The sequence below is a fragment of the Ailuropoda melanoleuca genome, chromosome 12 (genome assembly GCF_002007445.2).
Source record: "Ailuropoda melanoleuca isolate Jingjing chromosome 12, ASM200744v2, whole genome shotgun sequence".
In the NCBI taxonomy this organism is placed as follows: domain Eukaryota; kingdom Metazoa; phylum Chordata; class Mammalia; order Carnivora; family Ursidae; genus Ailuropoda; species Ailuropoda melanoleuca.
Window position 1 is genome coordinate 24,990,249 of NC_048229.1, and position 27,241 is coordinate 25,017,489.

Consider the following 27,241-nt stretch of genomic DNA (forward strand, 5'->3'; position numbering starts at 1 on the left):
CCATATTCTTAACACACCAGCCCGAGGTTTTCTAACACAGTATTACCTTTTATTTACTGTTTGCTATCTCCTCTATGCCTTACACCTAAATGCCCATACTCTCACTTTTATCCTCTGAAGAATACTGAGGCTTAGGGAGAAGTGACATGACCAAGTGACATTTCCATTTGAAGCCCAACTAACAGTTCATGGCACCCCCGCCAACCCCCACATTATCAGCAGAGCTTAGAAGGGTCCGAATTCCTCTCTACCCCCAGAATCAAAGACCTCAGACACTAGGGAGCACTACCTTTGCTCACCTGTGCCAGGACCCCAAGATTTGACCCTTCTCTCTTTCAGGAACTCTGGATCTGTTCAGAGCAGCAGAATTGTTTCATTGCACCCATGTGTTGTCAGGTCTATGTACCACACTTAATGATCAGCTCCTTCCCTGTGCAAGGTTATGTCCCATATGTCATCCGTGTTGTCCCACGCTCTAGAACACACTGCTTAGTGTGTGGAGAAAGGACAGGGGTCTTATGACACTCCTACTCATAGCAGCATGGCCACAGCAGGCCCCTCTGAGTGACCCCATATATATGAAGACTTGACTGGGAGAACTGGATGATGAGGGAACAATCCCCAGGGCGTCCTTCACCTGCTGGGATGCACCGGACTCCTGCTTATGACCTGTGGGGCCCGGGTCTCTATTATTAGAAATGATGCAGGAGAAGGGGCGTCCTTGGGCCTTGAGACCTCAGCCACAAGGTCAGTGCCAGGTTCTTGACATCCCTGAGAGAAAGGATTCAAGGATGAGTCACCGTAAAGTATAGCAGAAGCAGCTTTATTGCAAAGCAAAAGTACACCCCTGAAGGGGTGGGGGAGTGCAGGCACAGTCAGAAACAGGATCTGAGTCGCCAGGTACATGTGGGGCTCTGATCTTTATGGGCAGTTATAATAAAGGGGTGGGAAATTCATGTAGGGTTCTGGGAACAGGCGGGGACTTCCAAGAACTCCGTACATCATCACGCTTGCTCTGGGCCAGCCTACGCGCGGGCGCAGTCTGATTTTTCTCTTTAGGATACGCCATATGTAGTCAAGATCTAATAGGAGTCCTCTAGCGCCCCCAGGGGAGGGGGGTTATTCTCGGTTATTTGCAAGCGAACTGGCTCTTTCTGCGCATGTGTGCGGTAGGCTTTGCAGCAGCCGGGTGCTTTAGCCCTGAGAAACCGGAGCTATCACACAGGGTTTGGCTTACCCCATAATCACAAACACTGCCAGGGGTCAGACTCAGTTACCCGTGTTTTGTTTCTCCTGCAGTTGCCCAGCGTTTCCCTATTCTGCCTGCCTCAGAAAGAATAACCCTGTGCTTTTTTTTTTTTTAAGATTTTATTTATTTGACACAGAGAGAGCCAGCGAGAGAGGGAACACAAGCAGGGGAAGTGGGAGGGGAAGAAGCAGGCTCCCAGTGGAGGAGCCTGATGCGGGGCTCTATCCCAGATCGCCGGGATCACGCCCTGAGCCGAAGGCAGACGCTTAACGACTAAGCCACCCAGGCGCCCCAACCCTGTGCTTTGAACCAAGAGTGGATTCTCTGCGTCTCATGGACCCCAGGGCTCAGCTACATGCACAGGCACGGCCACCGCCCGGACGCTCTGGAAGTAGAAGAGGTTAGAGTCCTCAGAAGGCAACTAGCTTTCCTAAAGAATAAAAGATCTACACAAGCTATCCTAAAAACGTTATAAATTTGTAGAAAATTTTGAGACTTTATCACCGAGAGAGATGTGTGCAATAACGGTATTGGATAAAACACAAAAAAGGTTCTTGCCAACCTCCGCAACACAAAGTATGTATGTGATCACCTAAAAGGCTCCTAGGAGGGCTCAAATTGAAGACGTGATTTTAATATCTTTCTAGACAATACTTTTTTTTTTTAACTAGAGGTCACACTGATTATTTCTTGCAGCTTTGAAATTAGCCCCAAAGGCGATCCAAAGGAGGAATTTCAAAGCACCCAACAGGTAAGAGCATCTTGAGAATAAGTCTATGGTGGTAAGCGTGAAATCCACACATAGCTAGCTGTATGCATACGGAATGGTTTGCCTGTGTAAGTTCCAGGCGCTTTACAACACTCTACAGAAATTTTCATAAAATTAAGCAATGAGATTTCTTCTCCATGTGTGTTTTCCTGAGTTTATTGGGAACTTTACTCAGCTATGTGTCTTTTTGTGTTTGTGGTAGCTGTCATCTGACACCAAGGAAACTTCTGAGGTAGACCTAGAAACACCGGACTCCTCAGGAGTAAAGAACGTAAGAAACACCAGAGACGAGGAGAGAATTAGGACTTGCCTGGCGTGGCCTCGCACTGCTTGATTATCCCCACCCCTCCGGGGAAAATGCAGATTGCCTGAACAAGGGCTAATAATCCACCCTTGGTCCACCATCCCCGAAGCTGTCTCAGTGCATGCTGAGCCCCCCAGTAGAGCCTATAACCTCCCCCTACTCCACCCCTGTCCCCTGCCCTCTTCCCGCCGTGGCTCCTTAGCAGCCATTTCCAAGTTAAGTTTTCTGCCACTGCAGTTTGGGCTGATTTGCTCCCATCATGTGTCCTTGATTCAAACCCTGTGAGTCTCCACATTGAGCCAAGGTGTGCACCCAGCTCCCGGTTCTGACCACGATCACTGCATCATCAAACCCACAGGGACGGGGCTAGGATGGGAGCAGGGTGGTTGTTCTCTCCAAGCCAGGTTGAAATTATCTTGTCACGCTCAGTCCATGGACATTGACTGTGTGTGTGTATCCACACACCAGGCTTTTGGGTGTCCCTGTGCCACGTCTGTCTCACAAGTCTCCCTGCGGTATTTGTGCACTTGTGTCCTCATATCTGCTATGGTGGGTCAGCACCTCCCTCTGTCCTTACAAGCCCCTGGTGCAAGCTGTATATGCCGGTTGTGTGTCTCACGTCTCTTGCACACCTTTTCTGTCATGGACATGGCATAATGCATGTGTGTGCGTAGTCTTGTTGAGGGGTGTCGGCATGCCTCCGTTGTCATACAGTGTACCCAGGATGTATGTGTGGGGGCTCTCAGGTCCTTCTGAGGTGTGCATAATCTCCCACTTGTCACACTCCATGTATCTCTAGGAGCGTCGCCATTGCACAGCTGTCCACCTGGAGTAGACCCAAATCACCCATCTCACCAATATGAGGAAATAATGGAGAAAGGTGTATAGATGTAAAAGCAAATTAAGAATAAGAAGAGAATTCTCTTTGGTACAGAAAAGGAGAGTTTCCTCCAATCTTTCTTTAGAGCATTTCCCTTGGCAAGTTTCTAAAAGTAAATCTTCTGAAAAGCTAAATAAGTCTTTTGCCAGTTTTATAAGTGTGTAAAAATGGTGCCTGTGGTATTTTAATTCATGGAGGTAACTGAGTAACAACAGGGAAGGCTAATGCTGTTAAAAGATCTCTTAATACAGTTACGCCTAGAAATGAGGGGCACAACATGCCCTGTAGGGCCACGGGCAGCTTGTCACATGCAGGGGTCCCGAAGCAGAAAAAGGAATGGGGACTATGCCTTTAAGACTACAGTTGTGGGAAGGAACTAGGTGCTAATGTCCCGTATTTGGCAGGAAACAAACACACATTCTATAGTTTGTGGTTGAGACGTTTGTGATAGGACTTTCTCACTGCCGAGAGACGCGGTCCGCGGTGGGGCGGGAGGAACTCGGACGTCCCGGCGGCAGGGAGTGGGCCCTCACCGGCGGGCGATGCAGATCCGTCCCGCTGATGTTCGCACCGGTTTTCGGGCGCCATCTGGTGGCCGCTCTTATATTTCCCCCCTCCGGAGCTCCGGGGAAATCGACAAGGGCTGGGATTTGGCTGCGGTACGCCATGCAGAGTTCCAGGAGGCCGGCAGCACTGGTGAGATCTTTCTGCTCTCGCCGGCGCGTCGCCACCCATGGATTCGCTGGAGATTGGATGCGCAACTTTCTAAAATGCTGGTTTTAGCTGTACTAGAAAGTGAACTCGAGAGAGCGTACTGTACAGGGCGTTTCGGCCAGCGCCTTTTTGGAGTTTCCCCGTCCGCAGGCGTTGACTGTGGCGCCGCGGGGCAACGGAAGGGGGGGGTACCCTGCACCCATATTCGGGTGGCTCTGGATGTGGATACCGGTCTCGAAAGTGCGGGAAGACCGCGCTAAGATGCCAAAAGTGGTCTGGTTGCGAGTGCTGGTGGGGTCCGGTGGTTGGAGATGGAAGGGTTTTTTTAAGTCTCAAAACAAAGGCGGGGATGGATCCACCCCAGCCAGTGCTGGTGGCTGTGGAGGGCGGGCCTCGGCGTTTTACATTTACGCGTGGCGTCTGCTGCCGTCGGTGTTTGAGATCAAGTGAAAACCGGCATGGACCTTGTGGTAAGGCCCGAGCAAGGTTTTTTAAGTGATCTGCTTGTGGGGTTAGATGGTGACTCCTCCGCTTAAGTTCTTCCGCGTTTAACGGAGCGATAGGGATGGGAATGGCCCAGGCCGCGCGTGTGGCTTGGGCGACCCTTGGCGGCTTGCATTCCACCGTGAGCTTCGGTCGCGCTCGGGGCTTTGGGAGCTCTTCAGAGGTGGGAAAACCGGCACGGACCTTTGCGAGGGTCTAAGGCAGGTGCACCAAGGTGTTCCCGTCTAGGATTCTCTGGTGTGGGGTCCCGGAGTCGGAAACGGCTGCGGGAGGGCGGGGAGAATCTCTTCGATTTCTCTAAGAGGTGGATGGGCTGCCCCTAGCCACCGCGGGTGGCTGGGAGTGCGGGCCACAGCCCTTCCCCGTCAGCGTGGGCTCCTGGTGGTCGCTCCCCACCAAAGGGGAGTATGGATGTTGTGGAAGGTCACTGCCCCAAGGTGCCGAAGGTCTGGTGGTGATTCTTCGGGCGTCCTACTGTGGGTGGGAGACGTCCCAGGAAGCTGGTTCCTAGTCCCTAACGTTACAGACCTGGAGGGGGCCGGTCCTAGCGCTTCGTGGTCAGCCTTCAGCCTTTTTGCGCGGTTCACATTCCCTTTAGGGCTGTGGTGCCTACTGTTTGGTACTCACTACTCTAGAGGGGTTAACCTCTTGTGCACACACTTTGATGGGTTGGCGGAAGGGAGAAGCTCACGGCCTAATCGCAGTACCATGTGATGCCGTTAAGGGGCGTTTTTCCTTACTCCAAAATGCGTGCGAAAGAGTGCTCGGCGTGCTGTGGGGGAGGGTAATTCCCATAAACTGCCTGGCTCGTTCCCACCGATCGTGGGGCACTTTAGTGGAGGCACTATCCGCGGGTCGACCAGATGGCGCCTGGGGGCCAGTGGTCGGAGCAAGTGTCCAGGAAGCTCCTCATCCATAAATACGTTCCTTCGCCACAAGCGATATATTTTTTTGTTCGAAATTGGCTTTTGCTATCAGGTAAGGGATGGCGCGGTTCTTCGTATCCGTAGTTGTGGAGGGGTATTCAGAGGAGCTCAGAAACTCTGATCTTGACAATGACGTTAACTTGTGAGTTCTCTTTTCCGTATCGCGCGTTACGCATCTCTAATTGCGAAGCTGTCTCCAGCCTCCACCGCCTGAGGGCAGTGGGCGTTTTCTGGCGGGCTCACTTTCTTGCTGCAGGCACGGAGTCCTAGACATGCAGTGTCACCCGACGTGGCAAAAGCGTTGTCAGCTGAAAATCTCGACTTTTCATATTCCGCCCACAAGAAGGCTGGGGGATGAAGCAGGCCCAAGGATGGGGGCTTCACGAGCCGGCCGCTGTGGCGAGCGTGCTCTTCCGCACCGGAACCAGCTCCAGGAAGCTGGGAGACGAATATTCGCGGCAGGGGTGGGGAGAGACACTGCTCTTCTCCCCTGCCGGGTGTGTGCGCGGGCAGGGGTACGGACCCTTGCTTGCCCGGCTCTGCCGCACGGTTATGACCAGGCCGGGGTCTCTGACGCAACCCGTGCTTTCTGACGCAACCCGTGCTTTCCTTCGTATCTTGGTTACCTAGTGCGTGGCGCTCTGAGATGGGGAGGCTATTCTGCCGCTCTGCTCTCCTTGCGGGGTCGGCTGTGGCACCATCAGATCACTCGATGTGGACCCCAGGTACCTCCGTTTGCAGTGGCAGTGGTCTCTGAGCCCGCCACCAATGCCCTGGAAGGGTGGTGGTCGGGTTGTCGCGGGGAAGCGCGCCGTTCCGTGGGTGTCGCATGTGGCTGAGGCCTGACGGGTGTCTTGCCCGACAGAGAACAGACGGTGCCTCTCGAGCCTCCTGTAGAGTGCTGGCGGTGCTTCAAGGGGCTTGTTATGCACTTTCAGGGGCTATGTGAATATAGAGGATTTCTTTGGAACTTAGAAGCCTTGAGCGGCAAACTGATGAGCTCCCCAAGTATCGCGGATTCCCCGCTAGTCCCCTGATCCTAGCGGTGCCCCGTGTGCTGACCTGCGTCGTGGAGTTCCCAACCCGTGTGTCTCAATCTGTGTGGCGGGCCATGATGAAGGGGAAGACGGGCTTTTGGTCAGAACATTCCCCCCAGCCCCCGTGCCACCGCTCACCTCCGCTCACCTCTCGTGCTGAGTAGCCACTTAGGCCGCGCCGTCGTTGCGAGTGGGCAACGGCCTCTTTTTGGTGTGGAGCCCACTGGCCCCTCGGTGGGGCTGAGTACAGCTTTCCCCGTCGCGAAACGTGTTGCTGCCTCCGAGGCGGGGCGGAGCAGCGAAGGGGCTGTGGGACCAAGTGCGGCTCTCCTTTCCGGTGCCACGGGGTCCGTCTCCAGCACCCCCTGCCCTGCTGTGAGGGGCTCTTGGCCGCTCCTGGCCCCCGACCTGGCGAGCGGCTAGCGAGCACCGGTCGGGCTGCCTCGTGGGGGGAGCTTCACGGGCGTGGCTCCAGAGCGGAACAACGGGCCGCCCCACGGCAGGGGCCATGGCGCAGGGAATTCGAGGATGCCGAGGCTGGTGTGTAGCCCAGGCCTCACAGGATCGCTCCCGTGTCCGCTCTTAAGACTTCCACGTTTTCTGGGCAACGCAATTGTGTTTGAGGTTTTCTCCTCTGTGCTGAGCAGATCTCCGTGTGCCTTTCCTCCCCATCAGCACTCTCTCGTGTCTGAACAGATGACCCACCGTACAGTCCCCCCTGGTACAGGAGGCTGGTTGCTGTGCGGATGGCGCCCTGGGCTCTCCCCACCGGCTGGTGGCGTGTCGGATGAGGTCGGCAAGGTGGGGTGCCGCGCTTCCGGCGGGGGGTGTGCGCGTGGTTACGGGACAGCGCTCCAGGGCTGGGCGGTGGCTGTTTGTGGGGGGGTGAGGCTCGAGACGTGTAGGGGTCCTTGAAGGCCAGTGTGTGTTGTGGGTGCCCGGGACACTACTACCCTTTGTGTTTGGGGGTCTTTAGGCCGTGAAGTGTCCTGGTAACCAACTTGGAGCGGAGATGTCCCCACTCCATTACTGGGCCAACTTCCCAGGCATCGCTTTTACCACGCACACTGGGTTCCTCCGCGTCCGTTCGCGATGGCGACCGTGTGTGTGGGCAAGGACGTGCCCCCACCGCACCTTCTGATGCCGGAACGCGGGTCGGGTCGCGTCTACGCGTCCTGGCCCATGGGCACACCGCTTACAGAGGCAGGGCCTTGTTCTGATTTTCGTCCTTGCAAGACGCCCGCCTCGACAAGTTCCCCTGGCGCTCTATGCCTGGCTTCTGAGCTGCCATCGGGGCAGCTTCGGGGGGAGGGGGCGCCCGCGCCTCCGCACGCTGGCTCACTACAAGTGGGAGAAATCCCAACGTGGTTCCTTTGGGTGCTTGCTTCTGTCTCGGGCATAGAAGCTTTCAGCGCCGAAACGTGCCCCGGTAGGCAGACTCCCACGAGCGGGCGCACACCGTATAAACCAGCACCGGCCGGTCAGCCGCCCAAGGCCCCTGGGTGTGAGCCTCCGGCTTTGGTGATGGGACCCCAGGGCGGCCACACGACCCCGATGCGGCGATCAGGTAGTTGAATGCCTGCCCCTATTGTGTTTTGGTGGTAGTTCTTGTGACTCTGAAGCGGTGGTCACGAGTGACGGGGAATTCGGATCCGGGGAACAAAGCGGGTGCTCAACTACCTCACTCTCGGCCGCAGACCAGGGTGAGACGAGGTCCCTGTCCTCGGAAGGAGCGCGCTTTAGATCCTTCACCCGAGGGTCCCCTGGCGGGTGAGTGTGGAGCCAGCAACCACGGGGATGCGAGCTCCGGTCGCGGGTGCTATCGAGGAGGACCCGAGGGGGAGCGGGTGTCGGTCTGGAGGCAGCCACTGCTGTGACCACCCCCTTGCCTCCAGGTGTCCCCCAGCTGAGTGTCCTTGATGGGCCGGAGGTGCAGTTACGTAGGAACTCGTCCCAGGCCGGCCCTGGATCCCGCAGCCGGGTACCCGTGGACTGTGGGACCCTGGTGTTCTGGACTGTATTCTGAACCGTGAGGCCCTGGTTGACGAGGGATGGTGGTGGCTTTCGTCTCCTGGCGCCGGAGGTGGGGTTCTTGGGCGTGCTCGAGCGAGAGCGTTTGCGGACGTTTCCTGAATGGAAGTTGGGGGTTGGAAGAGGAGGTCCCGTTACAGCGGTGTCCTCAAGGATGACCTGTGACAAGGTGCTGGTGGCCTCCTATGACCCACTGAGGTAGCTGCTGGGTAAACGAAGTCTGCGTGCTGGGGCGTGCATGGCTGTGAAGCTGGAATCGAGGCAAGATCTCCATCAGGATCCGGCAGGTGAGCCTCAGGGTCATGGGGGGGGGCTCGTTTGAGGGTGGGAGGGAGCCCAACGGGCTCCTCGGGCGGTGCGGGGGGGGGACACCTGTAAGAGGGTCCTTCGGTCGTGTTCCGTGGTCCTGCAACCAGGTCGTCTCCGCCCCAGGGGCGTCGTGGCGCCTTCGCTCCCGGGGGAACGGTTCGTTCGCCCTCATGGTTGTCAGTCTTCAGCCATCTGCCGGGATCTCGCCCCCGGAGGTTCTCCTCTCCCCCACCCCCAGCAGGGTCTGCTTGCACCCCCTTTCTAGTCCCAGGCTCTCCGTGTGGAAGTGGACTGGCTTAACGGCAGATGTTCGCCCGAGAAGGCGGGGGGCCACTAGGCCCTCAGCCTCCGTGAAGTTGCAGACGCCGGTGACCCCATCCACTACACAAGCTCACTTGCCTTTGAAAGGTAAGGATTTCCGTCTGTTAGTTCTGGAGACAAGAAGGCGCTGGGGGAAAAAACCAAAGAGCCGAGGCAATATGGAAGCTGAAAACCATAACCAAGTTAGTTGCTTAGGGGCGCCTGGGCTTGGTTGGGCTTTATATCCCCTCTCTTGGTATTGCTCTCGGTGTTGTGAGATCGAGCCCCCACGTCGCTCTTCAAGCAGCTCCTCCCCTTTCTGCTGCCAGGGTGGCTCTCAGCCTTTGGCGCGCCATCTTGTGGGAAACCTCTGTGCTAGGAGAGTCAAGCGGAGGAAGAAATGTGCAGGCTTTTAGCATAAAAGAGGCGGCAAAGCCAAGTTAAACCGCTACCGGGAGACACAGGACCATGAAACAAGGAAAGCCAGAAGCCAGGGAATCGCAGGAAGAGGGAGATTTTGCTGGACTGGAAACTAGGCGCTCCACTTTGAGTGAACACGAGGGGAACCTGTGCATGCCGACTTTATCCAGCCTACAGTGACCACACGAACAGGTGTGTTCTTATACCCCCAGAGAATTTCTTTCCCTTTAGTGCATGTAAACCACCCATGGAATGGGGAATTGTAGGCTATGGGTTTGAAGGATTTTTTTTAATGCATGAGAAAATTTTGGTTTCAGATGTGTAGTTGCATGTGCCAAAACTTTACCCACATTTCAGGGCTAGTTTCTATTTAATAGTAGAATGCTTTTAAGACACCGGTCATTATGTTTGGGAATCCCCCAAGACCACTCCTCAGGGTCACTGTGATTCATTAGTAAAGACTTTGAAGAAACCGCAGGGAGTATTATTTTAGTTCAAATATTTGAATAAGGACAATTCAGTACAGGGAAAGAAGAGTACTGGAAGAAGACTGACTTGGTCTATCTCACATGGTCATTAGGGAATGGTGACTACAATACCTGTGCAGTTTGGCTGGCATGTAAATCTCTAGGGTTTTTGCGCGTGTGTGTGAGCAAGCTGTGTCTTGCTGACAGGCCTAAGCTCTGCACCAATTGAAAATCACATTATGAACACACACTATAATGTGGATGACCTGAGACGCCAAGTAGTTAAGCAAAGGCAATTGTTAGACGGCAGAATGTTCCCAAGGGCACTCAGAGGTTAGCTCCCAAGACTTAAGGGCAAGTAAGTGCTTTAAACCTTTGTTTAGAATGTGGAGAGGTCAGAAGTTAACTGATTGAAGCCTACACTGATAGTTAATCCTTTATAGTAATTTTAAATATTTGCTGTTTGTGCAATAGTTGCTGAAAATATAGACCATTTTATGGCACATTTTGGTGGGCAATTTTTATGTTTGCAACTGGAAATCGGGAAAGATTTAGAAACAAGTGTTGGATTAGTCCTCAGTTTAACAGGGAGAAAGCTAACCTTTAAAGTATGTGGTCATCACATTGTCAACAGCACAAATGAATTTATTGTGGTTTATTTTTTTATTGCACTAGCAAAGTTCTCCAACACTTTTCTTGTCCTTATCAGCACTCAGAGCAAGTGCAATTGGCAAATATTTATGCAAGGGAGAGAGGTACAGGTATATCAAAACACACTTTGAGAGGATTTGTGCATTCCCACTAAGCTTACCTATGACAGCCCACAACACAAGCCAGAAAACCTATTTGTGAGGTGAACGGATGAACAAATAACAGTGTTATCAGTTCTTCAGTTAAAAAGTCCCACTACTCGAAGCTGATAAGGCAACTTTAAGAGTACCACCCACATTAAGATCCCCATATGATAGCATTTGCCTGGGAATTCAGACCAGACACACTAGAAGATGAAAATACTTATGGTTAAAATTTACTAGTGTAGCTGCTGTTGCTTTTTTATGGCATGCCATGTAGAAACGGTTTCACATAAAAATCTGCACTTCTCTTGGGGAAAAGTAGGAATTTGGGGAACCCTGGGTTTGATAGTGCTGCTGTGAACTAGCTGGGAAGCAATACCACAGGAGTCCACCTGCACAGCTCCAAGGAAGCGGTGAGCCATAAAAATCACATACCTACTGCCCTCAGAGGTCTGGACTTCTAGTTCTGTTTTCAACTCCGCCACACCCTTCTTTGGTGAGAGTAAGGGAACTTTGGCCACAGGAGCAGTTAGCTCTGAAGGGCCTCATAATTTCTGCAAGAACCTTACTGTAAACCAGCCATGATGCCTGGAAAGTGGGTGTAGGCATCACCGCCCCAAGTTTTGCCTAGGTTTCCTCACTGCCTATTTCACTGGTTTTGTACTCATTGTGGTTCCTACCTTGAAGCCTGGAGTCAGGGACACTAGGCTTCCAAACATGGGGCCTGCAATGTGAAATTGAAAAGATGCATGCTTCTTCCCACTGTCTTCTCAGGGAGACCTCTAGACACACAGAAAACCCTGACATCTGGATTACAAGATTAGTCACACAAAAAGCACTGCCCTGTACAGTCTCCTAGGAGGCTTTGGGGCCACAACGTAATAATGAGGTCTTAAACTACAGTGATTCCTATTCTGTGCCATGATATGATCTATCCCCACTGATGCATACCAAGTTGGGATACCAGAAAGAAACTTGCAGTGACAAATGTGGCCCTAATGCCCTGCAGGTTCAGACACATGGTGTTGGTGTTAGGCTTCTCTAATATGTTGCTTTTAATCACCTGGTTCATCTGGTTCAGTCCCTGCTATCTTCACCTCCACTGTGAACTTTCTGATGTCGAATGAGGTTAGACCGCCTGCTGAAGGCTTTCCCACATTCAGTGCACTTGTACGGTCTAGCTGGGCTCTGAAGTTTCTGGTGGTCAATCAGAGTAGACCTTTGGCCGAAGACTTTGCCACAGTTGCTGCACTCCTCAGGCTTTTCTGGGGTGTGAGCTTTCTGGTGCCAAGTAAGGTGTGTGCTCTGGCTAAAGAATTCTCCACATTCATTGCACTCACAGGGGTTTTCTCCGCTATGAACGCTCTGGTGTTGAGTGAGGCCAAAGCTTTGGCTAAAAAGCTTTCCACACTCATTGCACTTATAAGGCCTTACTCCACTGTGAACTCTCTGGTGCTTGATAAGAGTGGAGCTTTGGCTAAAGGGTTTCCCACATTCACTACATTCATAAGGCTTTTCACCAGTATGAATTCTCTGGTGTTTGATGAGGCTGGGGCTTTGGTTAAAGAATTTCCCACACTCACTGCACTCGTAAGGCCTTGTTCCTGTGTGTACTCTCCGGTGTTTAATTAGGTTGGAGTTGGAGGTGAAGAATTTCCCACACTCACTACATTTATAAGGCCGTGCCCCAGTATGAATTCTCTGATGTTCACTAAGGCTGGAGCTCTGGCTAAAGAATTTCCCACAGTGGCTGCATTCATAAGGTCTTTCTCCAGTGTGAATTCGCTGGTGCCGAACAAGTGTGGGTTTGTTACTGAAGGCTTTACCACATTCTCTGCACTCGTAAGGCCTTTCTCCAGTATGGACTCTCCGGTGCTGAACAAGTATGTGTTTGTAGCTGAAGGTTTTCCCACACTCACTGCACTCATAAGGCCTTTCTCCAGTGTGGACTCTCTGATGCTGAGTAAGTCTGTATTTGCGACAGAAGCCTTTCCCACATTCTCTACACTTGTAGTGCTTTTGTCCATTGTGAAAAGGCTGTTCTGCACAGTTGCTGCTGTCCTTAGGTGGTATCCCCTGGCTGTGAATGAGCTGGTGCTGGAGGAAGCCTGAGCTAGCAGGGAGGGGCTTTCTTGATGTGTGGGTTACACAGCTCCTCATGTTCCTGCTGAGGGGTTTCTCTCCATTGTGCTGCTTCTGATGCTGGTGCACTTTGCCCTGTGTCCCACAGAGTTTCCGGCCAGGGTTTGTTCCCACGTTCTCAGCTGGATACAAATCGCCCTCTGAGTCCATGCCACACTCCTGTGCATAGGCCTTCTGGGTAGAATTTATCTGTGACCTTCCTACAGAAATGCTCTGCTCAGAAGGTGCTGCCTCATCCTCTGCTCCATGCCTACAGCCTGAAAGCAGAGAACGGTGAGGAGCTCTGGAGGAGGAGGATGACCCCACCACAAAGGTGTCTGACATTTGAGGGGGTAACACCAAGGGATCAGGACAAAAAGGAGCTTGGTTGGGGGGGGGTAGTGTGAAGGACAGGGCTGTGTCACAGAACAGGGAGGACTCACCATGCAGAAGATACACAGATGGGGTATACCAGGGGGAGGAGGGGCTGGGTCCACAATGCACTTCTTTGGAAATGTGTCTGGGCTACTATTTTAAGGGTATGGCCACATCCAGACTGCATGACACATTAAGTGTAGGCCAAGGCTGGAGAGCACAGCAGAAGGAGCAATGATGAGTGAAGACCCCAATGAAGGGTAGAAGACAGGGGAGAGATATACTCCTAGGTCTCTTCTCCAGGGCAATGTCAAGAAAGGGGAGGAGCCTCTGACCTTGGCACCAAACAGTGTTGAGCCTGGGAACATGACAAGTTCCTGATAGGAGTCCCAGCTATATATCACATCCTCCCCTTTTGGAGTCATGTCCATCTCCCAGCTCCAGCTGGACAACATGGAATTGAGAAGATGTAAGCCTTTAAGGGAAAAGACAGGACAGCTAAGTGGGCAGCACTGGTCCAAGGCAACCAACCCCAAAACCATCTGATGCAAAAAAAATATCCTGGAAATCTTTACTCAAAGAGTTTCAGAAACTGGGGTCATTGGAGTGGTTTGTGAAAGGAGGTGTAGTATATATGCCCCAGCCTCAGCACCCAGAAAGAAGAGGAAAAACAGACCGGCCTGGGATACTGGGGTTAGGGTGAGGGGCCTTACCCAGTGATGTGACAATTGCAAAGACCTCCAGCATCACATCACGGTACAGGTGTCTCTGAGCCTCGTTAAGTAGTCTCCATTCCTCCTGGGAAAAGTACACAGCCACATCCTCAAAAGTCACACCACCCTGTGATGATGGGGACAGTTATGTCCATAAGCAGCCTCTCTCTGCAGGACCCCATACCTACCCCAAACCCAGCTCACATTCACTCCCTTCCCTGCTTATTATCTTCCCTAGCTCTCCGGCTTAAGCAGTGGTACCCAGTTTCAACAAACGGGCAAGTGGTCAGATCGGAGCCTTCTGAACTCTGGGCCTGAGATGCAGGACCCCCATCCCTTTCCTGCAAGATATCTGAGAGTCCCTAGGATTGTGTTGGGCCTAGCCTTCTCTCAAACTCCTACCCATGGGACCATACCTCCATCATACATCTGATCCCCACCACTACTTAGCCCATAAGACTGACTTTTGTCTGTGTGTGGCGTCTAGGAAGTGCTTGCTGCCAAGTGTGATAATAAATAGCCTCTGGTCCTGTGCAGAAGGAGCTTCTTCTCCACCTGACCTGGTTCCTGGCTTAGACCACATGCAGATCTAAATACCCTTGGTCATACTGTGCCTCTATGTTGTACATTTTATGTCTCTTTGCCACTTCACCAGCTATAATCTCTCTCCCAGGAACACACTTTTGTAAGTTAATCTTATGACCTGACAGAACCATCACAAAAGCCTGGTTGGGTGTGAGTGCACAGAAGGGTGATAAGTAACAGTCTGACTTTACCAACTCACATCCATTATTGCTGCTTTTTGTGTTCACTCCCACGAAAATCTGGCTTCCTGTTGGACTTTCCCCTCCCCACACATCCCTCTACATTGCTGCTGATTCTGCTCTTCTGTCTTGTCCATCTTTGTGCCATCCACCCTCCACACCTCTCCTCCCTTGTCCAGTAGCAGCACCACTATAACCTGAACATGCCTCCTCCTATATCAGATCCAGAGTTCTATCTTGATACATACCAGATTCCACAGTGTGGATGTCTTGAGAACTGCATGACCAGCTGCCCATTTGCCACCTGTATGTGGGAGACTCAACATGGCCAAAACCTAATTCCTTGATATTCTCACCAAAAGGTATTCCTACAAAAACCAGAGTCACTGTGACCTGGTCAGCCCTACTTTTAAAAATGAATCCAGGGGCACGTGGCTGACTCAGCTGGTTAGGCAACTGCCTTCAGGTCATGATCCAGGAGTCCCAGGATTGCTCCCTTTGATCCCTCCTCTTGTGTGCTCTCTCTCAAATGAACAAATCCAGAGGCACCTAGGTGGCTTAGTTAAGTGTTGGCCTTCAGCTCAGGTCATGATCTCAGGGTCCTGAGACTGGGCTCCCTGCTCAGCAGGGGAGCCTGCTTCTTCCCCTCCTGCTTATACAAAATTAAAAACAAAAAATCTGAAAAGGCAAATCCAGAAGCCAAATATTTCTCCCACCTCCACATTTACCACTTTAGCCCAGCTACCAATACTGACCTAGACCACTGTACTACCCCCGTTAATGATCTCGTCTCCCTCTCCCCCAGTCTGTGGTGTACTCTATCACCAAGGGCAGCTTCTGAAGACCTGAGCCAGCTTTGGTTTTCTCCTCTGTGTCAGAATTCTGTGGCTGCTACCATCACTGTCAGAACAGAACCCTGACTCAGCTCCTCACCCTCTGTTCTCAACAAACATAACAGAGACCTATGAGACCTAGAATGTTCCCCTAAACACTCTCATCTCAGTCTGACCTCGAAGCCCAAGGCTTTGTACATACTGATACCTAAGATAACCTTTCACACCTCACCCTGTTGCTTGCCAAAAGGGGAAATCTCTCTCCATATAACCTCTGACCTGGGCTTACGGGCTTATTTAGAGTCTCTAGACACCAAGGACAGGAAGAAGAGTGGCAGCAAAAGAGTTCCAGGACACCTGACACTCACCGGTGCAGGGTCCATAAGTGCTTCTGCTGAAAGCAGAACCTGCAGGAAGAGCAGGGCCATGTTAGTTTAATTCCCATCAGGGATACAGACAAAGTGAAACACTTAAATAATTTCCATAAAGATGAAAGCTGAAGGGGATAAAGACTGCATTTATACAAGAAAGTAGAAAGTGTTACAAAGTTATGCCCAAAGCATGTGTGCATCCTCAGGAAGTCTTTCTGGAAGTGGAGAAAAGGAGCACAGAAGCCTGTCAGGGTTGTGTTATGTTAAATTATGTCCAGGTTTATGTGTGGATGTGCTTTTTTGACCCTTCCATTTTATTCCTTATTATTCTCATTCTTCCTGTGCCAAAAATACATTCTTCTCTTCCTATACCTTGTAGTTGGCCCTAATAGCTGGTTAGGTATGTGACGCCTTATACTTCAAGTTTATCGATAAATGTTCAGAAAGATATTGCAAATATATTTTCTCCTGTGCTAGAGAACTAAACCAAACTCCTAGTTTACTTTGATTTTGCCTTCAAAATGAAGCTCTGCTAACGAGGTTGTTGCTGGTCTGCCAGTAAAGGTGCTTAGGGCAACTGAATGTCTGGCTGTTTCAACTTAAGAGAAAGGAAACCAGCTGGACTTAACCTCTCTTCCATCCTCATTATATAAAATACTTTGAAGCATTACTTTCTATCCTTACAATGATTGAATTTCTGCCTTTCTAAGCAAAATATCTTAATTGAAATATGAAAAGACATGAAGGTCCCGGAAAGTAAGAGGGAACAAAGCAGGAACAATCTGTGTTTCATCACGAAGATGCATGCTTGGTGTTACCGCAAATACAAAAGAACTACAGATTAAGTGTTTTAGAACTTTGGGAAAAAAAAAAAAACACTTTAGAAGTTCTTTCTAAAAATGACAAGGTAACGTAAGTAAGAATAAACATTAAATATCACTTTAGCATGCAAGAGTAATTGTTCCAAAAGATAACACTATAGAGCTGTTCTGGTAAGAAAACTATTGGCACAGAAATTAGAGTGAAAAAACTAGAGCTCATAAAGTGGGGCACCCATGGGTCTTGATGCTTCAGTGGCGGTATGGAGCATTAAAATAGCAACTTATAAATTGCTTATAAACAAATTTAGACCTCCGCTTTCAATGATGCACACAAAAAAGTACTTCCAGCTGGACAGGCTTAGATGGGAAGACAAAAATCACATCTCATATTACAAGTTAATAAAAGAACAGATTTCTCAAACCAAAGCATTGCAGTAAAGAATCCCACTACATTACAATAAAGGGCTCCTGTTGTCATAAAAACTGAAATGATGAGCCACACAGCTGAGCAAAAACTACACAAATTCTTGAACCCTTCATAATTATTAAAATTTTAATATCTAATAAATTGAAGTCTTGGTTATGTAAACAAGAATTCCAAAAAGCACTTTTTAAAAATGCAAATGTAATGGTAATCATTAAAGCAAAACTCACTAAGGCTGACCTCACAAGCCTGACACTGCCCAGCGCTAGTAAAACTGCAGAAGTTAGTAAATACTGTCAGCTGCTACAGGATATTGATTGGTAACATTCTGAAAACCAGTTTGGCATCATTATAAAGTAAATTTAAACCTTTGACTACTTATAGAAATCTTTCCTTAATATGCATATGCTAGACAACTGTGTGCTTGTAAATCCCAGAACATGTGGCTATAGTAGCAATGTTTATAAATGCAGCAAACCAGGGGCAACAACCTATAAAGACATTTTATTTATGTATTCCTACCACAGAATACTGCACAGAAAAATGGACGTAAAAAGTTAAAGCCCCAACATACTATTGTAATGTGACTGTGATGTCCGTCCTTTCACAGAGTGTTTCAAGACACAGGGCAACAAACTATCAAGACAATAAAAGATGCTTACTTCCAACAGACAGCAGCTTAACTTTGGAGACTGGGATAACTGTGGAAACACTTGCACAGCTGGCGTCTGGGGTCCTATTTATATCCCATTTCTTCACTTGGCCAGTGTGAACGTTAATTAGAATGGAGTGGTCAGGCCGGCAGGAGCTCTCAACCCTACCACACGTTTTCATTCGCAAACTCAACAGAAGACAGGTGGACCCTACTATGAGCTACTACTTTACTAGCCCTGCAACAGCCCAGCCAAAGAAAAGCCACCATACTTACGATGCCCGCTTTGCCCCAACGGGCTTTGTTTACAACAGCCCTTTCTAAACCCTGTCTGGACTGCAATACTCTTGCTATTCCCAAATTAAACCCAAATAAACCCAACTGTGGTGGTAAAATAACTGGCCGTTTTATTTTTTAAGGTTAACAGTAACAATTAAGTATTAATTTTACAGCTGGTTACTTAACTGCACATGTACACCGTGTGCAAGTCTCTTCAGGCAGGTCTTATTTCAAAATGTGGAAGAGCAAGGTAAATAGGACCGCCCCAAGACCAAAAACACTAAATTTTAACGCAGAGTAAGAGCTGCGTGAGGGCCCAGAGAAACGCAGCCCTTACCTGAATTGGAATCGCCACGGCAGCTGCGGGGAGGAGCGTGGCACCGCAGTCTTTAGCCCCGGCGACAGCTATGTTGATTCTCAGAGCAGCCGGCACAGCGCGTCTGTTTTCCCGTTACCTCAGGCCCACCCAGTAATCCAAAGCTTCCGACCGCAACGGAACCAAGGCTACAAGATGTCGCCGGAGGCCAACGCCGGAAGGCCCGCCCAGTCGCCGTCCTTAGGGCGGAAGTACCTCCCCCCGAGCCCCCAAGTGGCCCAGTAAAGGTGACGCACAGCGCACTGCCTTCCGGGTAATGTAGTTCTGACGGAGTCAGAGCGCTTCAAGAGGGTCTCCATTCCTGACCTCAGGGAATTGTCCAGGCACACCAACAAAGGCGCTGGGTAGGGATGGCTGCAGGCTTTGAGGAAGGGGCGGGTCGGGGCTCCAGCTTCTTGGGTCACACCCAGATTTCCATGGAATGTAGTCTGCACTGAGACATACATGATTTCACATGTTCCCCAAAACTACAAATGGTTACTCAGATACAAAGTGCATCCACCCACAGCTGGGACCTAAACTGCTGTCTTAGTGCTTTCCAAGTACATGTTACACTGAAACTTCAGAATCAATCGTAGTTTTTCTGTTAGAAACAAAGTAGGGGGCCTGGTCAGGTAAGCATCTGACTTTTGCTCGGGTCATGCCCTCGGGGTCCTGGGATCAGCCTGCCTCAGGCTCCCAGCTCAGGGGGGTAGTCTGCTTGATGTGCTCACTCTAAAATAAATCTTAAAAAAAACAAAACAAGCAAACAAAAACCGTAGAGCTGGTGATTATACCCAACCCTTACTCCACGTATTACATTCTTTCTTAGATTCTAAGACCTATCTGAAAAGAGTAAGTGACTTACCACATGGGGAAAGGCGGCTTACGAACACTGAGACACAGAAAAGGATGAAGAGAAACTGGACACCTCACACACAACAGTAATGTAAAACAGTGCCAGCGTTATGGAAAACAGTTCCTCAAAAAAAAAATGACCATATTACCACAGGATTCAGCAGTTCCACTTTTTGGGGATATATGCAAAAATAAATGTAAAGCAAGGTAATGAAATCTTCTTTGAAAGTAAGGTGTTAAAGAAATATTTGTACACTCGTGCCAGTAGTATTATTCACAATAGCCAAAACAGGCAGAAGCAACTCATGGTCCGTGGACAGATGAATGGATAGAATAAATGGATAAAGAAAATGTGTCATACAAATACAATGAAATACTATTAAACCTTAAAGCAGAAGGAAATTCAGACAGATTCACACACAAGATACAGCATGAGTGAACCGTGAGGAGGATACTATGCTGTATGAAATAGAACAGTGGTTTCAAAGGATCGGGGGAAGGACAAAATGGCAAGTTGGGCAATGAATTGAACAAGATGAAAAGAGTTAGAGATATCCACTGTACAAGGTGAATGTACTTAACATTCCTGAACTGTACCCTTAAAAACAAGATGGTAAATTTCATGTGATGTGTATTTTATCACAACTTTTATTTTTTTTATTTATTTTTTTTTATTTATTTGACATTGATAGAGACAGCCAGCGAGAGAGGGAACACAGCAGGGGGAGTGGAAGAGGAAGAAGCAGGCTCCCAGCGGGGGAGCCTGATGTGGGGCTCGATCCCAGAGCACTGGGATCACGCCCTGAGCCAAAGGCAGACGCCCAACCGCTGTGCCACCCAGGCGCCCCTATCACAACTTTTAAAATGAAACTATATATTAGTTTTTTTTCCAGTGCTAATTTATTTATTTATTTTTTTAAAAAGATTTTATTTATTCGACAGAGACAGCCAGCGAGAGAGGGAACACAAGCAGGGGGAGTGGGAGAGGAAGACAGGCTCATAGCGGAGGAGCCTGATGTGGGGCTCGATCCCACAACGCCAGGATCACGCCCTGAGCCGAAGGCAGACGCTCAACCGCTGTGCCACCCAGGCGCCCCTCCAATGCTAATTTAGAACACACTTTCGGCTGAAATCTTTCCCCATCTGCTCTATTCACGAGGTCGTTTTTTCCCAGATGCTGAAAAACGTGGGAGGTACTGAAAGAGGTGAGAGTCTTGGTTAAAGAATTTCCCACATTCCCTGCACGCATGATGCCTTTACCCAGTGTGAATTCTTTGATGCTTAATGAGATTGGTTTGTACCTAAACACCTCCCCATGGGAGCTGCACTTATGAAGTTGCCTCCAGTGTGCATTTTCTGCTGACCAATGAAGCAAGCCTTTCTAACAAAGGCCTTGCTGTATGCTGAACTCCTAAAACCTCGGCCTGGTATATTCTTTGGTGTTAAGTCCAGCTTTTTGTGTAAAGAATTCCCCACATTTTCTGATGCTGAAGGAGGTGGGACTTTCTGAGGAAGGCCTTCCCACATTCATGACACAAATAAGGCCTTTCTCCGGTGCAACTTCTCTGCTGTTCAAGGAGACTGGAGTTCTGTGTGAAAGACTTCCTGCATTCACTGCACTTTCTACACTATGAACTTCCCTGTAGCTGGTAAGTGTGGAGTGGTACCTAAAAATTTTCCCACACTGGCTGCACTTTAAACCCTTTCCTCACTGTGATCGCTAAGATTTACTGAGGTTAGAGTTGTACGTAAAAAATTGTTCCACTTTCGCTACACTCTTAAGACCCTTCTGCAGTGTGGCCTTTCTGGGATTCTGCAAGCATGTCATGTGGCTGAAGGCTTTCCCATACCCACTGCTCTGACAACCACTTTGTCCAACTCGGTGTCCCTGTGTGGCTTCAACCCACTGTGAGTGGCTGGGAAGGGGGGAGAAAGACTGTGAAGTTCTCTCCACAGCCTCCCTCCATGCCAAGGTCTTCTCTGCCATATAAGCTATGTGGTCCAAATGAAGGCCTCCCCTCATCACTTCTGGAAGGATTCTCTCTAATTTGATGCTTTTGGTGCCAGACATGCTTTCCCCCACAAGTGTGCAGGCCTCGCTCAGGGTGTGCTCCACCATGCTCAGCCAAGCGCAAAAGGTCTTTCAAGACCAAGCTCCCAGGGCTGGGACTTCTGGATGGATGGGGCTGGCTTTGGAGTCCTGACCTGTGACCCTCCTACAGAAACACCTTGCTCTGAAGGGGCTCCTCATCCTGGCCTCCATGCCAGCAACCTGTAAGCAAAGAAATGCCGGTAAAGTGCCTGCTGACTCTGTTGGGAGGAGGCGGCCCCATGGGGAATGTGTGTCGGACACACGCACGGACGAGGCCACGGGACTGGTGACGGGCGAGGGGGACTTAAGACAGTGAGAGGAAGGCGTGCTCTGCAGAGCTCAGCCTGGCAAGGTCCCAGGATGGGAGAGCCATGACTCTGGGGAAGGCCATGAGAGACGGGGAAGTGCAGGGAGGAGAGGTGGGCTCCCCAACTCCCTCCTCTGCAAATGACTGTCAACAAGGCCAGAGCTGCGGTGCCTGGTGAGCACTGACACAAGACTGGGTCCAGACGCAGAAATGGGTGATTGCAACACAGTAGCTGGTGTTCAGAGACTATTTAAGGATATGTGCAGCCCTCCAAGGAAGCAGTGGAAGGGAAAAGATGAGAGCCCAAAGTCAGAGTGGAAATATTAGTGGGAAAGAAAAGGGAAAAATGAGATGTGGCCACTGTCCCAGGCATCACACGATGGTGGACACAGGACAGATGTTCCCTGTGAGGGCCACATTCTTTTGAGCCTCTCTTGATGTGGCAGAAGTAATGTCCACCCTGTCAGGTACCCGGGGTCCTCCTATTGCTCAATGTGAGCAACTACCTGGGCCTGGAAGAGGCCAGTCCTTGGGGAAAGACAGGGAAAGGGAGTAGCCAGCACCCACCCAGAGTGACCCACTTCACATCGACATCCCACGTTCTAAATTTACAACAGCTTCAGAGGAAGGTCTTTAAAAAAACAACAATCCAGTGGTCCCTACAAGTGGTGACCAGATCAGTGCCTGAAGTTACTGGCACAGGCAGGCCCCAAAGTATGTTAGCAAGAGGGATGGGGAGGCCTGGGACACAGAGGCTCCAAGCACAAAGAGAGAGGCGCCCGACTATGGACGGGCAAGGCAATGGCACCGAAACCCCCAGGCCCACACCGGAGGCATTGCTTTGGCCTTCTAACGTGCCGGTCTGCACACTCAGCCCAGCGGTACACTGCCAAGGCAACCCGCTTCGTCTGCCCCAGTCCTCCACCAGAACCAAAGTCCCCGGCACCACAGAACAGCTCTCAGTTTCAGTATCCCCACCTAACTCTGTTTCCTGCTTTAGCTCATCCGCAGGGACCTGTGTGGGGATCTGACGATCTCATAAGCAACCCCGACTTTCTCTCACCACCTGATCCTCATTCAAAGCCCCAGACTAGCAATGCTTCTGGCTGATGCCATTTGCCTCAACAACGCTACCAGCCTGAATGAAAGGATCCCAACAAGGGTCACCAGGAAACCTTGCTGTGTCCACTGAGGGGTAATAGGCCCTGTCCTGCCCTGGTATCTGGTTTTCATTGTGGAGCCACCTCAGCATCCATTTCTGTCCACTGAGAAGGCTTTATGACCTCCACCCTTCACCTCACATGCACAGCCCCCCAACACTGCCATCCAGGCGCCCACCTGAGACACAGATTTAGCCCCCTCCTTCCCTTACCTTGTCCCTAGTGGTGCTACCACCATAATATAAAGATGCCTCCTCTGAAATCAGACCCACAGCTTTACTGGGGTCCACAGACCAAGTACTATATTGTGGTTGTCTCCCATTGACCACTGAACTCCAAATCTTTGGGTCCAACAGCCAACTAACTGGACACATACACTCAAAAGTCTCTGGAACATTTCTGACGTAGCCAAGAACGGGTTCTTCAGACTTCCTCTGAAAAATCCCTTCTACCACTGACTTCCTACATCCAAATTGATGGAAAATCCATTCTTCCAAACAAGGCCCAAAGCCATGGGCCTGTTCCTCACTCCCCCTTTCCATGACATCTCCCAGCTCCCTCTCTCTCTGCATCAGAAAACGTGGGCAACTCCGTGCAGAACGCATCCAGAAGGCAGGCCCACCTCCCTCCTGTCTGGCCACCACCAACAGTCACTTGCTGGAGTGTCTGTCTAACCTGGTCTACCCTCCACTCTGTAGCCATGGGAATCTGTTACAATCTGGATCAGTTCACCTCACTACTCAGCTCCAAACCTCCCCTAGGTCCTGCTGTCCTCAGATTAGAGGCCTAGAACCTAGGGCTGTCATTTTAGGCCTGGTCTCTGTGTGCCCTGACCTCTCACCCCACCACCTCGCCACCACACTCCCTACCCCATCACGTATAACAGGAATGGGAAGCTTCCTAAACCACCCCAGCTAAGTCTCACCTGCAGGCATTTGAACACTCTGGATCTGTGCCCAGGATGCATATTACAACTTACCCAGTTGGCTGTCAGCAACGGAACTGATCCATGGAACCCAGATTGAGTTCAGGACCCTGGGCTTTGTGGAAACACAGGATCATCAGTCCTGAAAGAGAGAGAAGAATAGATGAAGATTCTCAGAACATCACCATTCCCTATATTGAGTCGCCTAAACTACTCAGGTGAAAATCAGGGTTGGTGAGAGCCTGGGACATCCTCTACTCATTGGTGCAGGATCTAGAAGCATCATGGGACCCTGTGGAAGGAGGGAAGCCATGAGAAATGGGAACCATGGTAGGATCCTATAAGCTGAGCTGAACCACAGTCCAAACTGAGCTCCTCAGGCCTCAATGCTGCCTCCTACTAGCTGTGTGACTCTGGAAAGACAACCTTCCTGTGCGTCAGTGTCCTTATTCCATAAAACGAGAAGACCGTTTGCACCTCAGGGCTGATCCTGATGCCACACCTACGGAGAACACACTATGAATCAGCTATTGCTGTCCACGTCATCAATGGCTTTGCCTGTTTTCAGTGGAAGTGAAGTGGTAGAGTTTTAAAAATTTGTGTATTTCTCCCACTTTTTAAGGGTTTAAGCGGATGTAATACACAAAACTTATATCACAAGCCAATACTTAAAGGTAAGTTAACATTTAAACCAATGATTAAGTATTTGGATAAATTCAAGTAATTCAGTGCGTTTGTTTCTAATTGCCTGTCTATGTGTACGTATCTGGAAAGTGGTTGCTTTACCAGTGTTCAAAGGGAGGCACTGAGCATTACTAGTCCTTGTACTATAATCCACTGAGACAGCATGCAGGAGGTCCTTGACTGGACAGTGGATGGGAGGTGAGAGCAGTGCCCTCGTCAGGGACCCAGCTGCTTCACGAACCCAGCTGACCTTTGCCTTGTTCCACAGGGAGTGGTCTTGAAGGTCTGCTTAGCCTACAAGGCACAGAAACTATAGCAACTCACGCCTCAGTCTCCACGTCAGGCCAGCGGCTTACTTCACCTGAACCTCCCTTTCTACATACACAGGCCAGAATTCATCCTACACCAGGACAGCTCCTCTCTGAAAAAGCATCAGGGATGCATGCCCACCTGTGCCCGGCTCTCTGGTCTCAGGCCTTCCAAACCTCACTGCAGAGCCCATCTGAAAGAACAATCTTAAGAGTCTCCTTCTTTAGGGGTGCCTGGGTGGCTCAATCAGTTAACTGTCCAACTCTTGATTTTGGCTCAGGTCATGATTTCATGGTCCCGGGATTGAGCCCCAAGTCAGGCTCCATGCTGGGCATGAAGCCTAAGATTCTCTCTCTCCCTCCCTCCGCCCCTCCCCACCTCTATAAAAACAACAACAAACTTCAGATGGTCTTTCACCTCCGTCCTTTTACTCACAGACATACTGGATGCAGCAGGAAATCTTGTCGACTCTATATGATCTATCCAAACTCTTATCACAGCTCTCCTCTAGTGCCACTCCGTTCTAGCCCTACCACAAATTCTCCTGGATCTACTGCAGTGTCCTCCTCATGGGTCTCCCTGCCTCCATTTCCTATTCATCATTCAATAACCTCAATTAGATTCCTGGAACCAATTCCAAGAAGTGTGTGTGTGTTGGGGGGGAAGGGTTCCCTGAGGTTCCTTACACAATACCAAGCAATTTAAAAGAAAAAAAAATGTATTTATTTTGGCAGCGGCAGGGGGGAGGGTGGCGAGGAGCAGAAGACGACAGAGAGAATCTTAAGCAGACTCTGTGCTGAGCACATATCCAGAGGTGGGACTTGATCTCATGACCCTGAGATCACGACCTGAGCCGAAACCAAGAGTTGGACGTTTAACCGACTGTGCCACCCGGGGGCCCCAACGCGAAGCAATTTTTAAAAGCCAGCAAGATGTCCAAGCAGTCAATTCAATTCTGACACTATCAGGAAATAGCATCAGATTCACAGGTTAAGGGTTCAGTCCTAAACCAGTGCACCCCCACCTTCTACCCCCTGCCATTTCAGATGCCATTTGCAAGCGAGGCTGTTACTTGTGATTCTCACTGACTGGTTAAAAATCAGAGGTTCTGGGGCGTCTGGGTGGCACAGCGGTTGAGCGTCTGCCTTTGGCTCAGGGCGTGATCCTGGCGTTATGGGATCGAGCCCCACATCCGGCTCCTCCGCTATGAGCCTGCTTCTTCCTCTCCCACTCCCCCTGCTTGTGTTCCCTCTCTCACTGGCTGTCTCTATCTGTGTTAAATAAATAAATAAAATCTTAAAAAAAAAAAAAATCAGAGGTTCTTAAGACCCCCTCCACAGGTTTAACTGATCTGCTGGAATGGCTCACAAAACTTAAAAAACAACAACAAAAAACATTTTTCTTGCTAGATTACCAGTTCATTATAAAAGGATATACCTCAGGAATAGCCAGACAGAGCCCTGATGCATATGGCCTGGTATGAAGACAGGGCGCAGAGAGTCCATGCTCTCTCCAGGCGCACCGCTCTCCTCAAAAATCCGTGTTCACCAACCTGGAAGCTCTCCGAACCCTGTCCTTAGGGTTTTACGGAGGCTGCATTACATAGCAGAGTAGATTAAATCACTAGCTGTTGGATATTGGTTCAACCTCCAGCCCATCTCCCTCCCCCCAAGGTCGGGGGAAATGGGAGGGGAGGAACTAAAATTTCCAACTGTCTAATCACAAGGTTGGTCTCCCCCACCCCCCACCTCCCCGCAACCAGCTTAGGTGCTTCCAAGTCACCTCATTCATAGAGCAAAAGACAACTTTATCACTGCCAACACTTAGGAAATTTCAAAGTTTTTGTAAGCTGTGACTCAAGAACTATGGACTGAGTCCAGATATATATGAGAAATATATTCTGGTCATCTGATAAACAAATACATATTTTTTTTAAGTCCCCACCGCAGCCCTCCCATGCCCGCCCTCTGGCGACCTTCCGCGGACCCCGGCTGCCCACGCCGCCGCTGCAGGCGACACTCCGCCTCGCCCTCTGTTCCCCGCACACACAAGTCCCCGTCCCCCCGCCCCCGGTCCCGACTCAGCAGCACGTGCCGGGACAGCCCCCCGGCCGCGCCCCACCGCACTGGTGGAGCCGGGACTCCACGCCGGGGCGCCCTCCGCCCCGCCGGCCCGGCTGTAAGGAGATGAGCGGGCGCCCGCCCATCCCTGCTGCAGGTCTCGGGTCTGGGGGAAGGCAGCTGAGGGTCCGGGGGTCGCAGCACCCACCTGAGCCGGCTTCATCGGCGCGGCCTCCGCCAACGACCCGTGGGAAGAGCGGGGCGGGGAGCGGCGGGCGACCTGGCGGGGACGAGGGCGCCTCGCAGCCGCCTCCGCGGCCGGGACGACGCCTCTTCCGAAATTTTCCGTCCAGTTCCAACTAACCCAGGGTTCCCCAAACCCTACACCAGCCAAACCGCCCAAGAACGCGAACACGCCCAACACCACGAGGACG

General features: G+C 50.6%; 1 protein-coding gene across 21 annotated transcripts; it reads right to left on the reverse strand.

Moving 5' to 3' along the window:
• Window positions 1-10,349: 10,349 nt before the first annotated feature.
• LOC100465428 (zinc finger protein OZF-like) lies at window positions 10,350-27,241 on the reverse strand. Of its 21 annotated transcripts, none has more exons than XM_034639523.1 (5): window positions 18,395-18,427; window positions 15,879-15,917; window positions 14,926-14,995; window positions 13,914-14,040; window positions 10,350-13,103 (listed from the first exon to the last, which is right to left on the reverse strand). In XM_034639523.1, the coding sequence occupies exons 4-5, from the start codon at window positions 13,945-13,947 to the stop codon at window positions 11,782-11,784; spliced, it is 1,356 nt and encodes a 451-aa protein (XP_034495414.1). In that variant the 5' UTR covers window positions 13,948-14,040; window positions 14,926-14,995; window positions 15,879-15,917; window positions 18,395-18,427; the 3' UTR covers window positions 10,350-11,781. The 21 variants fall into 21 exon arrangements, with proteins under 21 accessions (XP_034495414.1, XP_034495415.1, XP_011229971.1 ...); XM_034639524.1 differs by lacking the exon at window positions 18,395-18,427 and adding an exon at window positions 17,789-17,799 and having other exon boundaries at window positions 13,914-13,998; XM_034639511.1 differs by lacking the exons at window positions 14,926-14,995; window positions 18,395-18,427 and adding exons at window positions 23,809-23,896; window positions 27,016-27,241 and having other exon boundaries at window positions 10,351-13,103; window positions 13,914-13,998.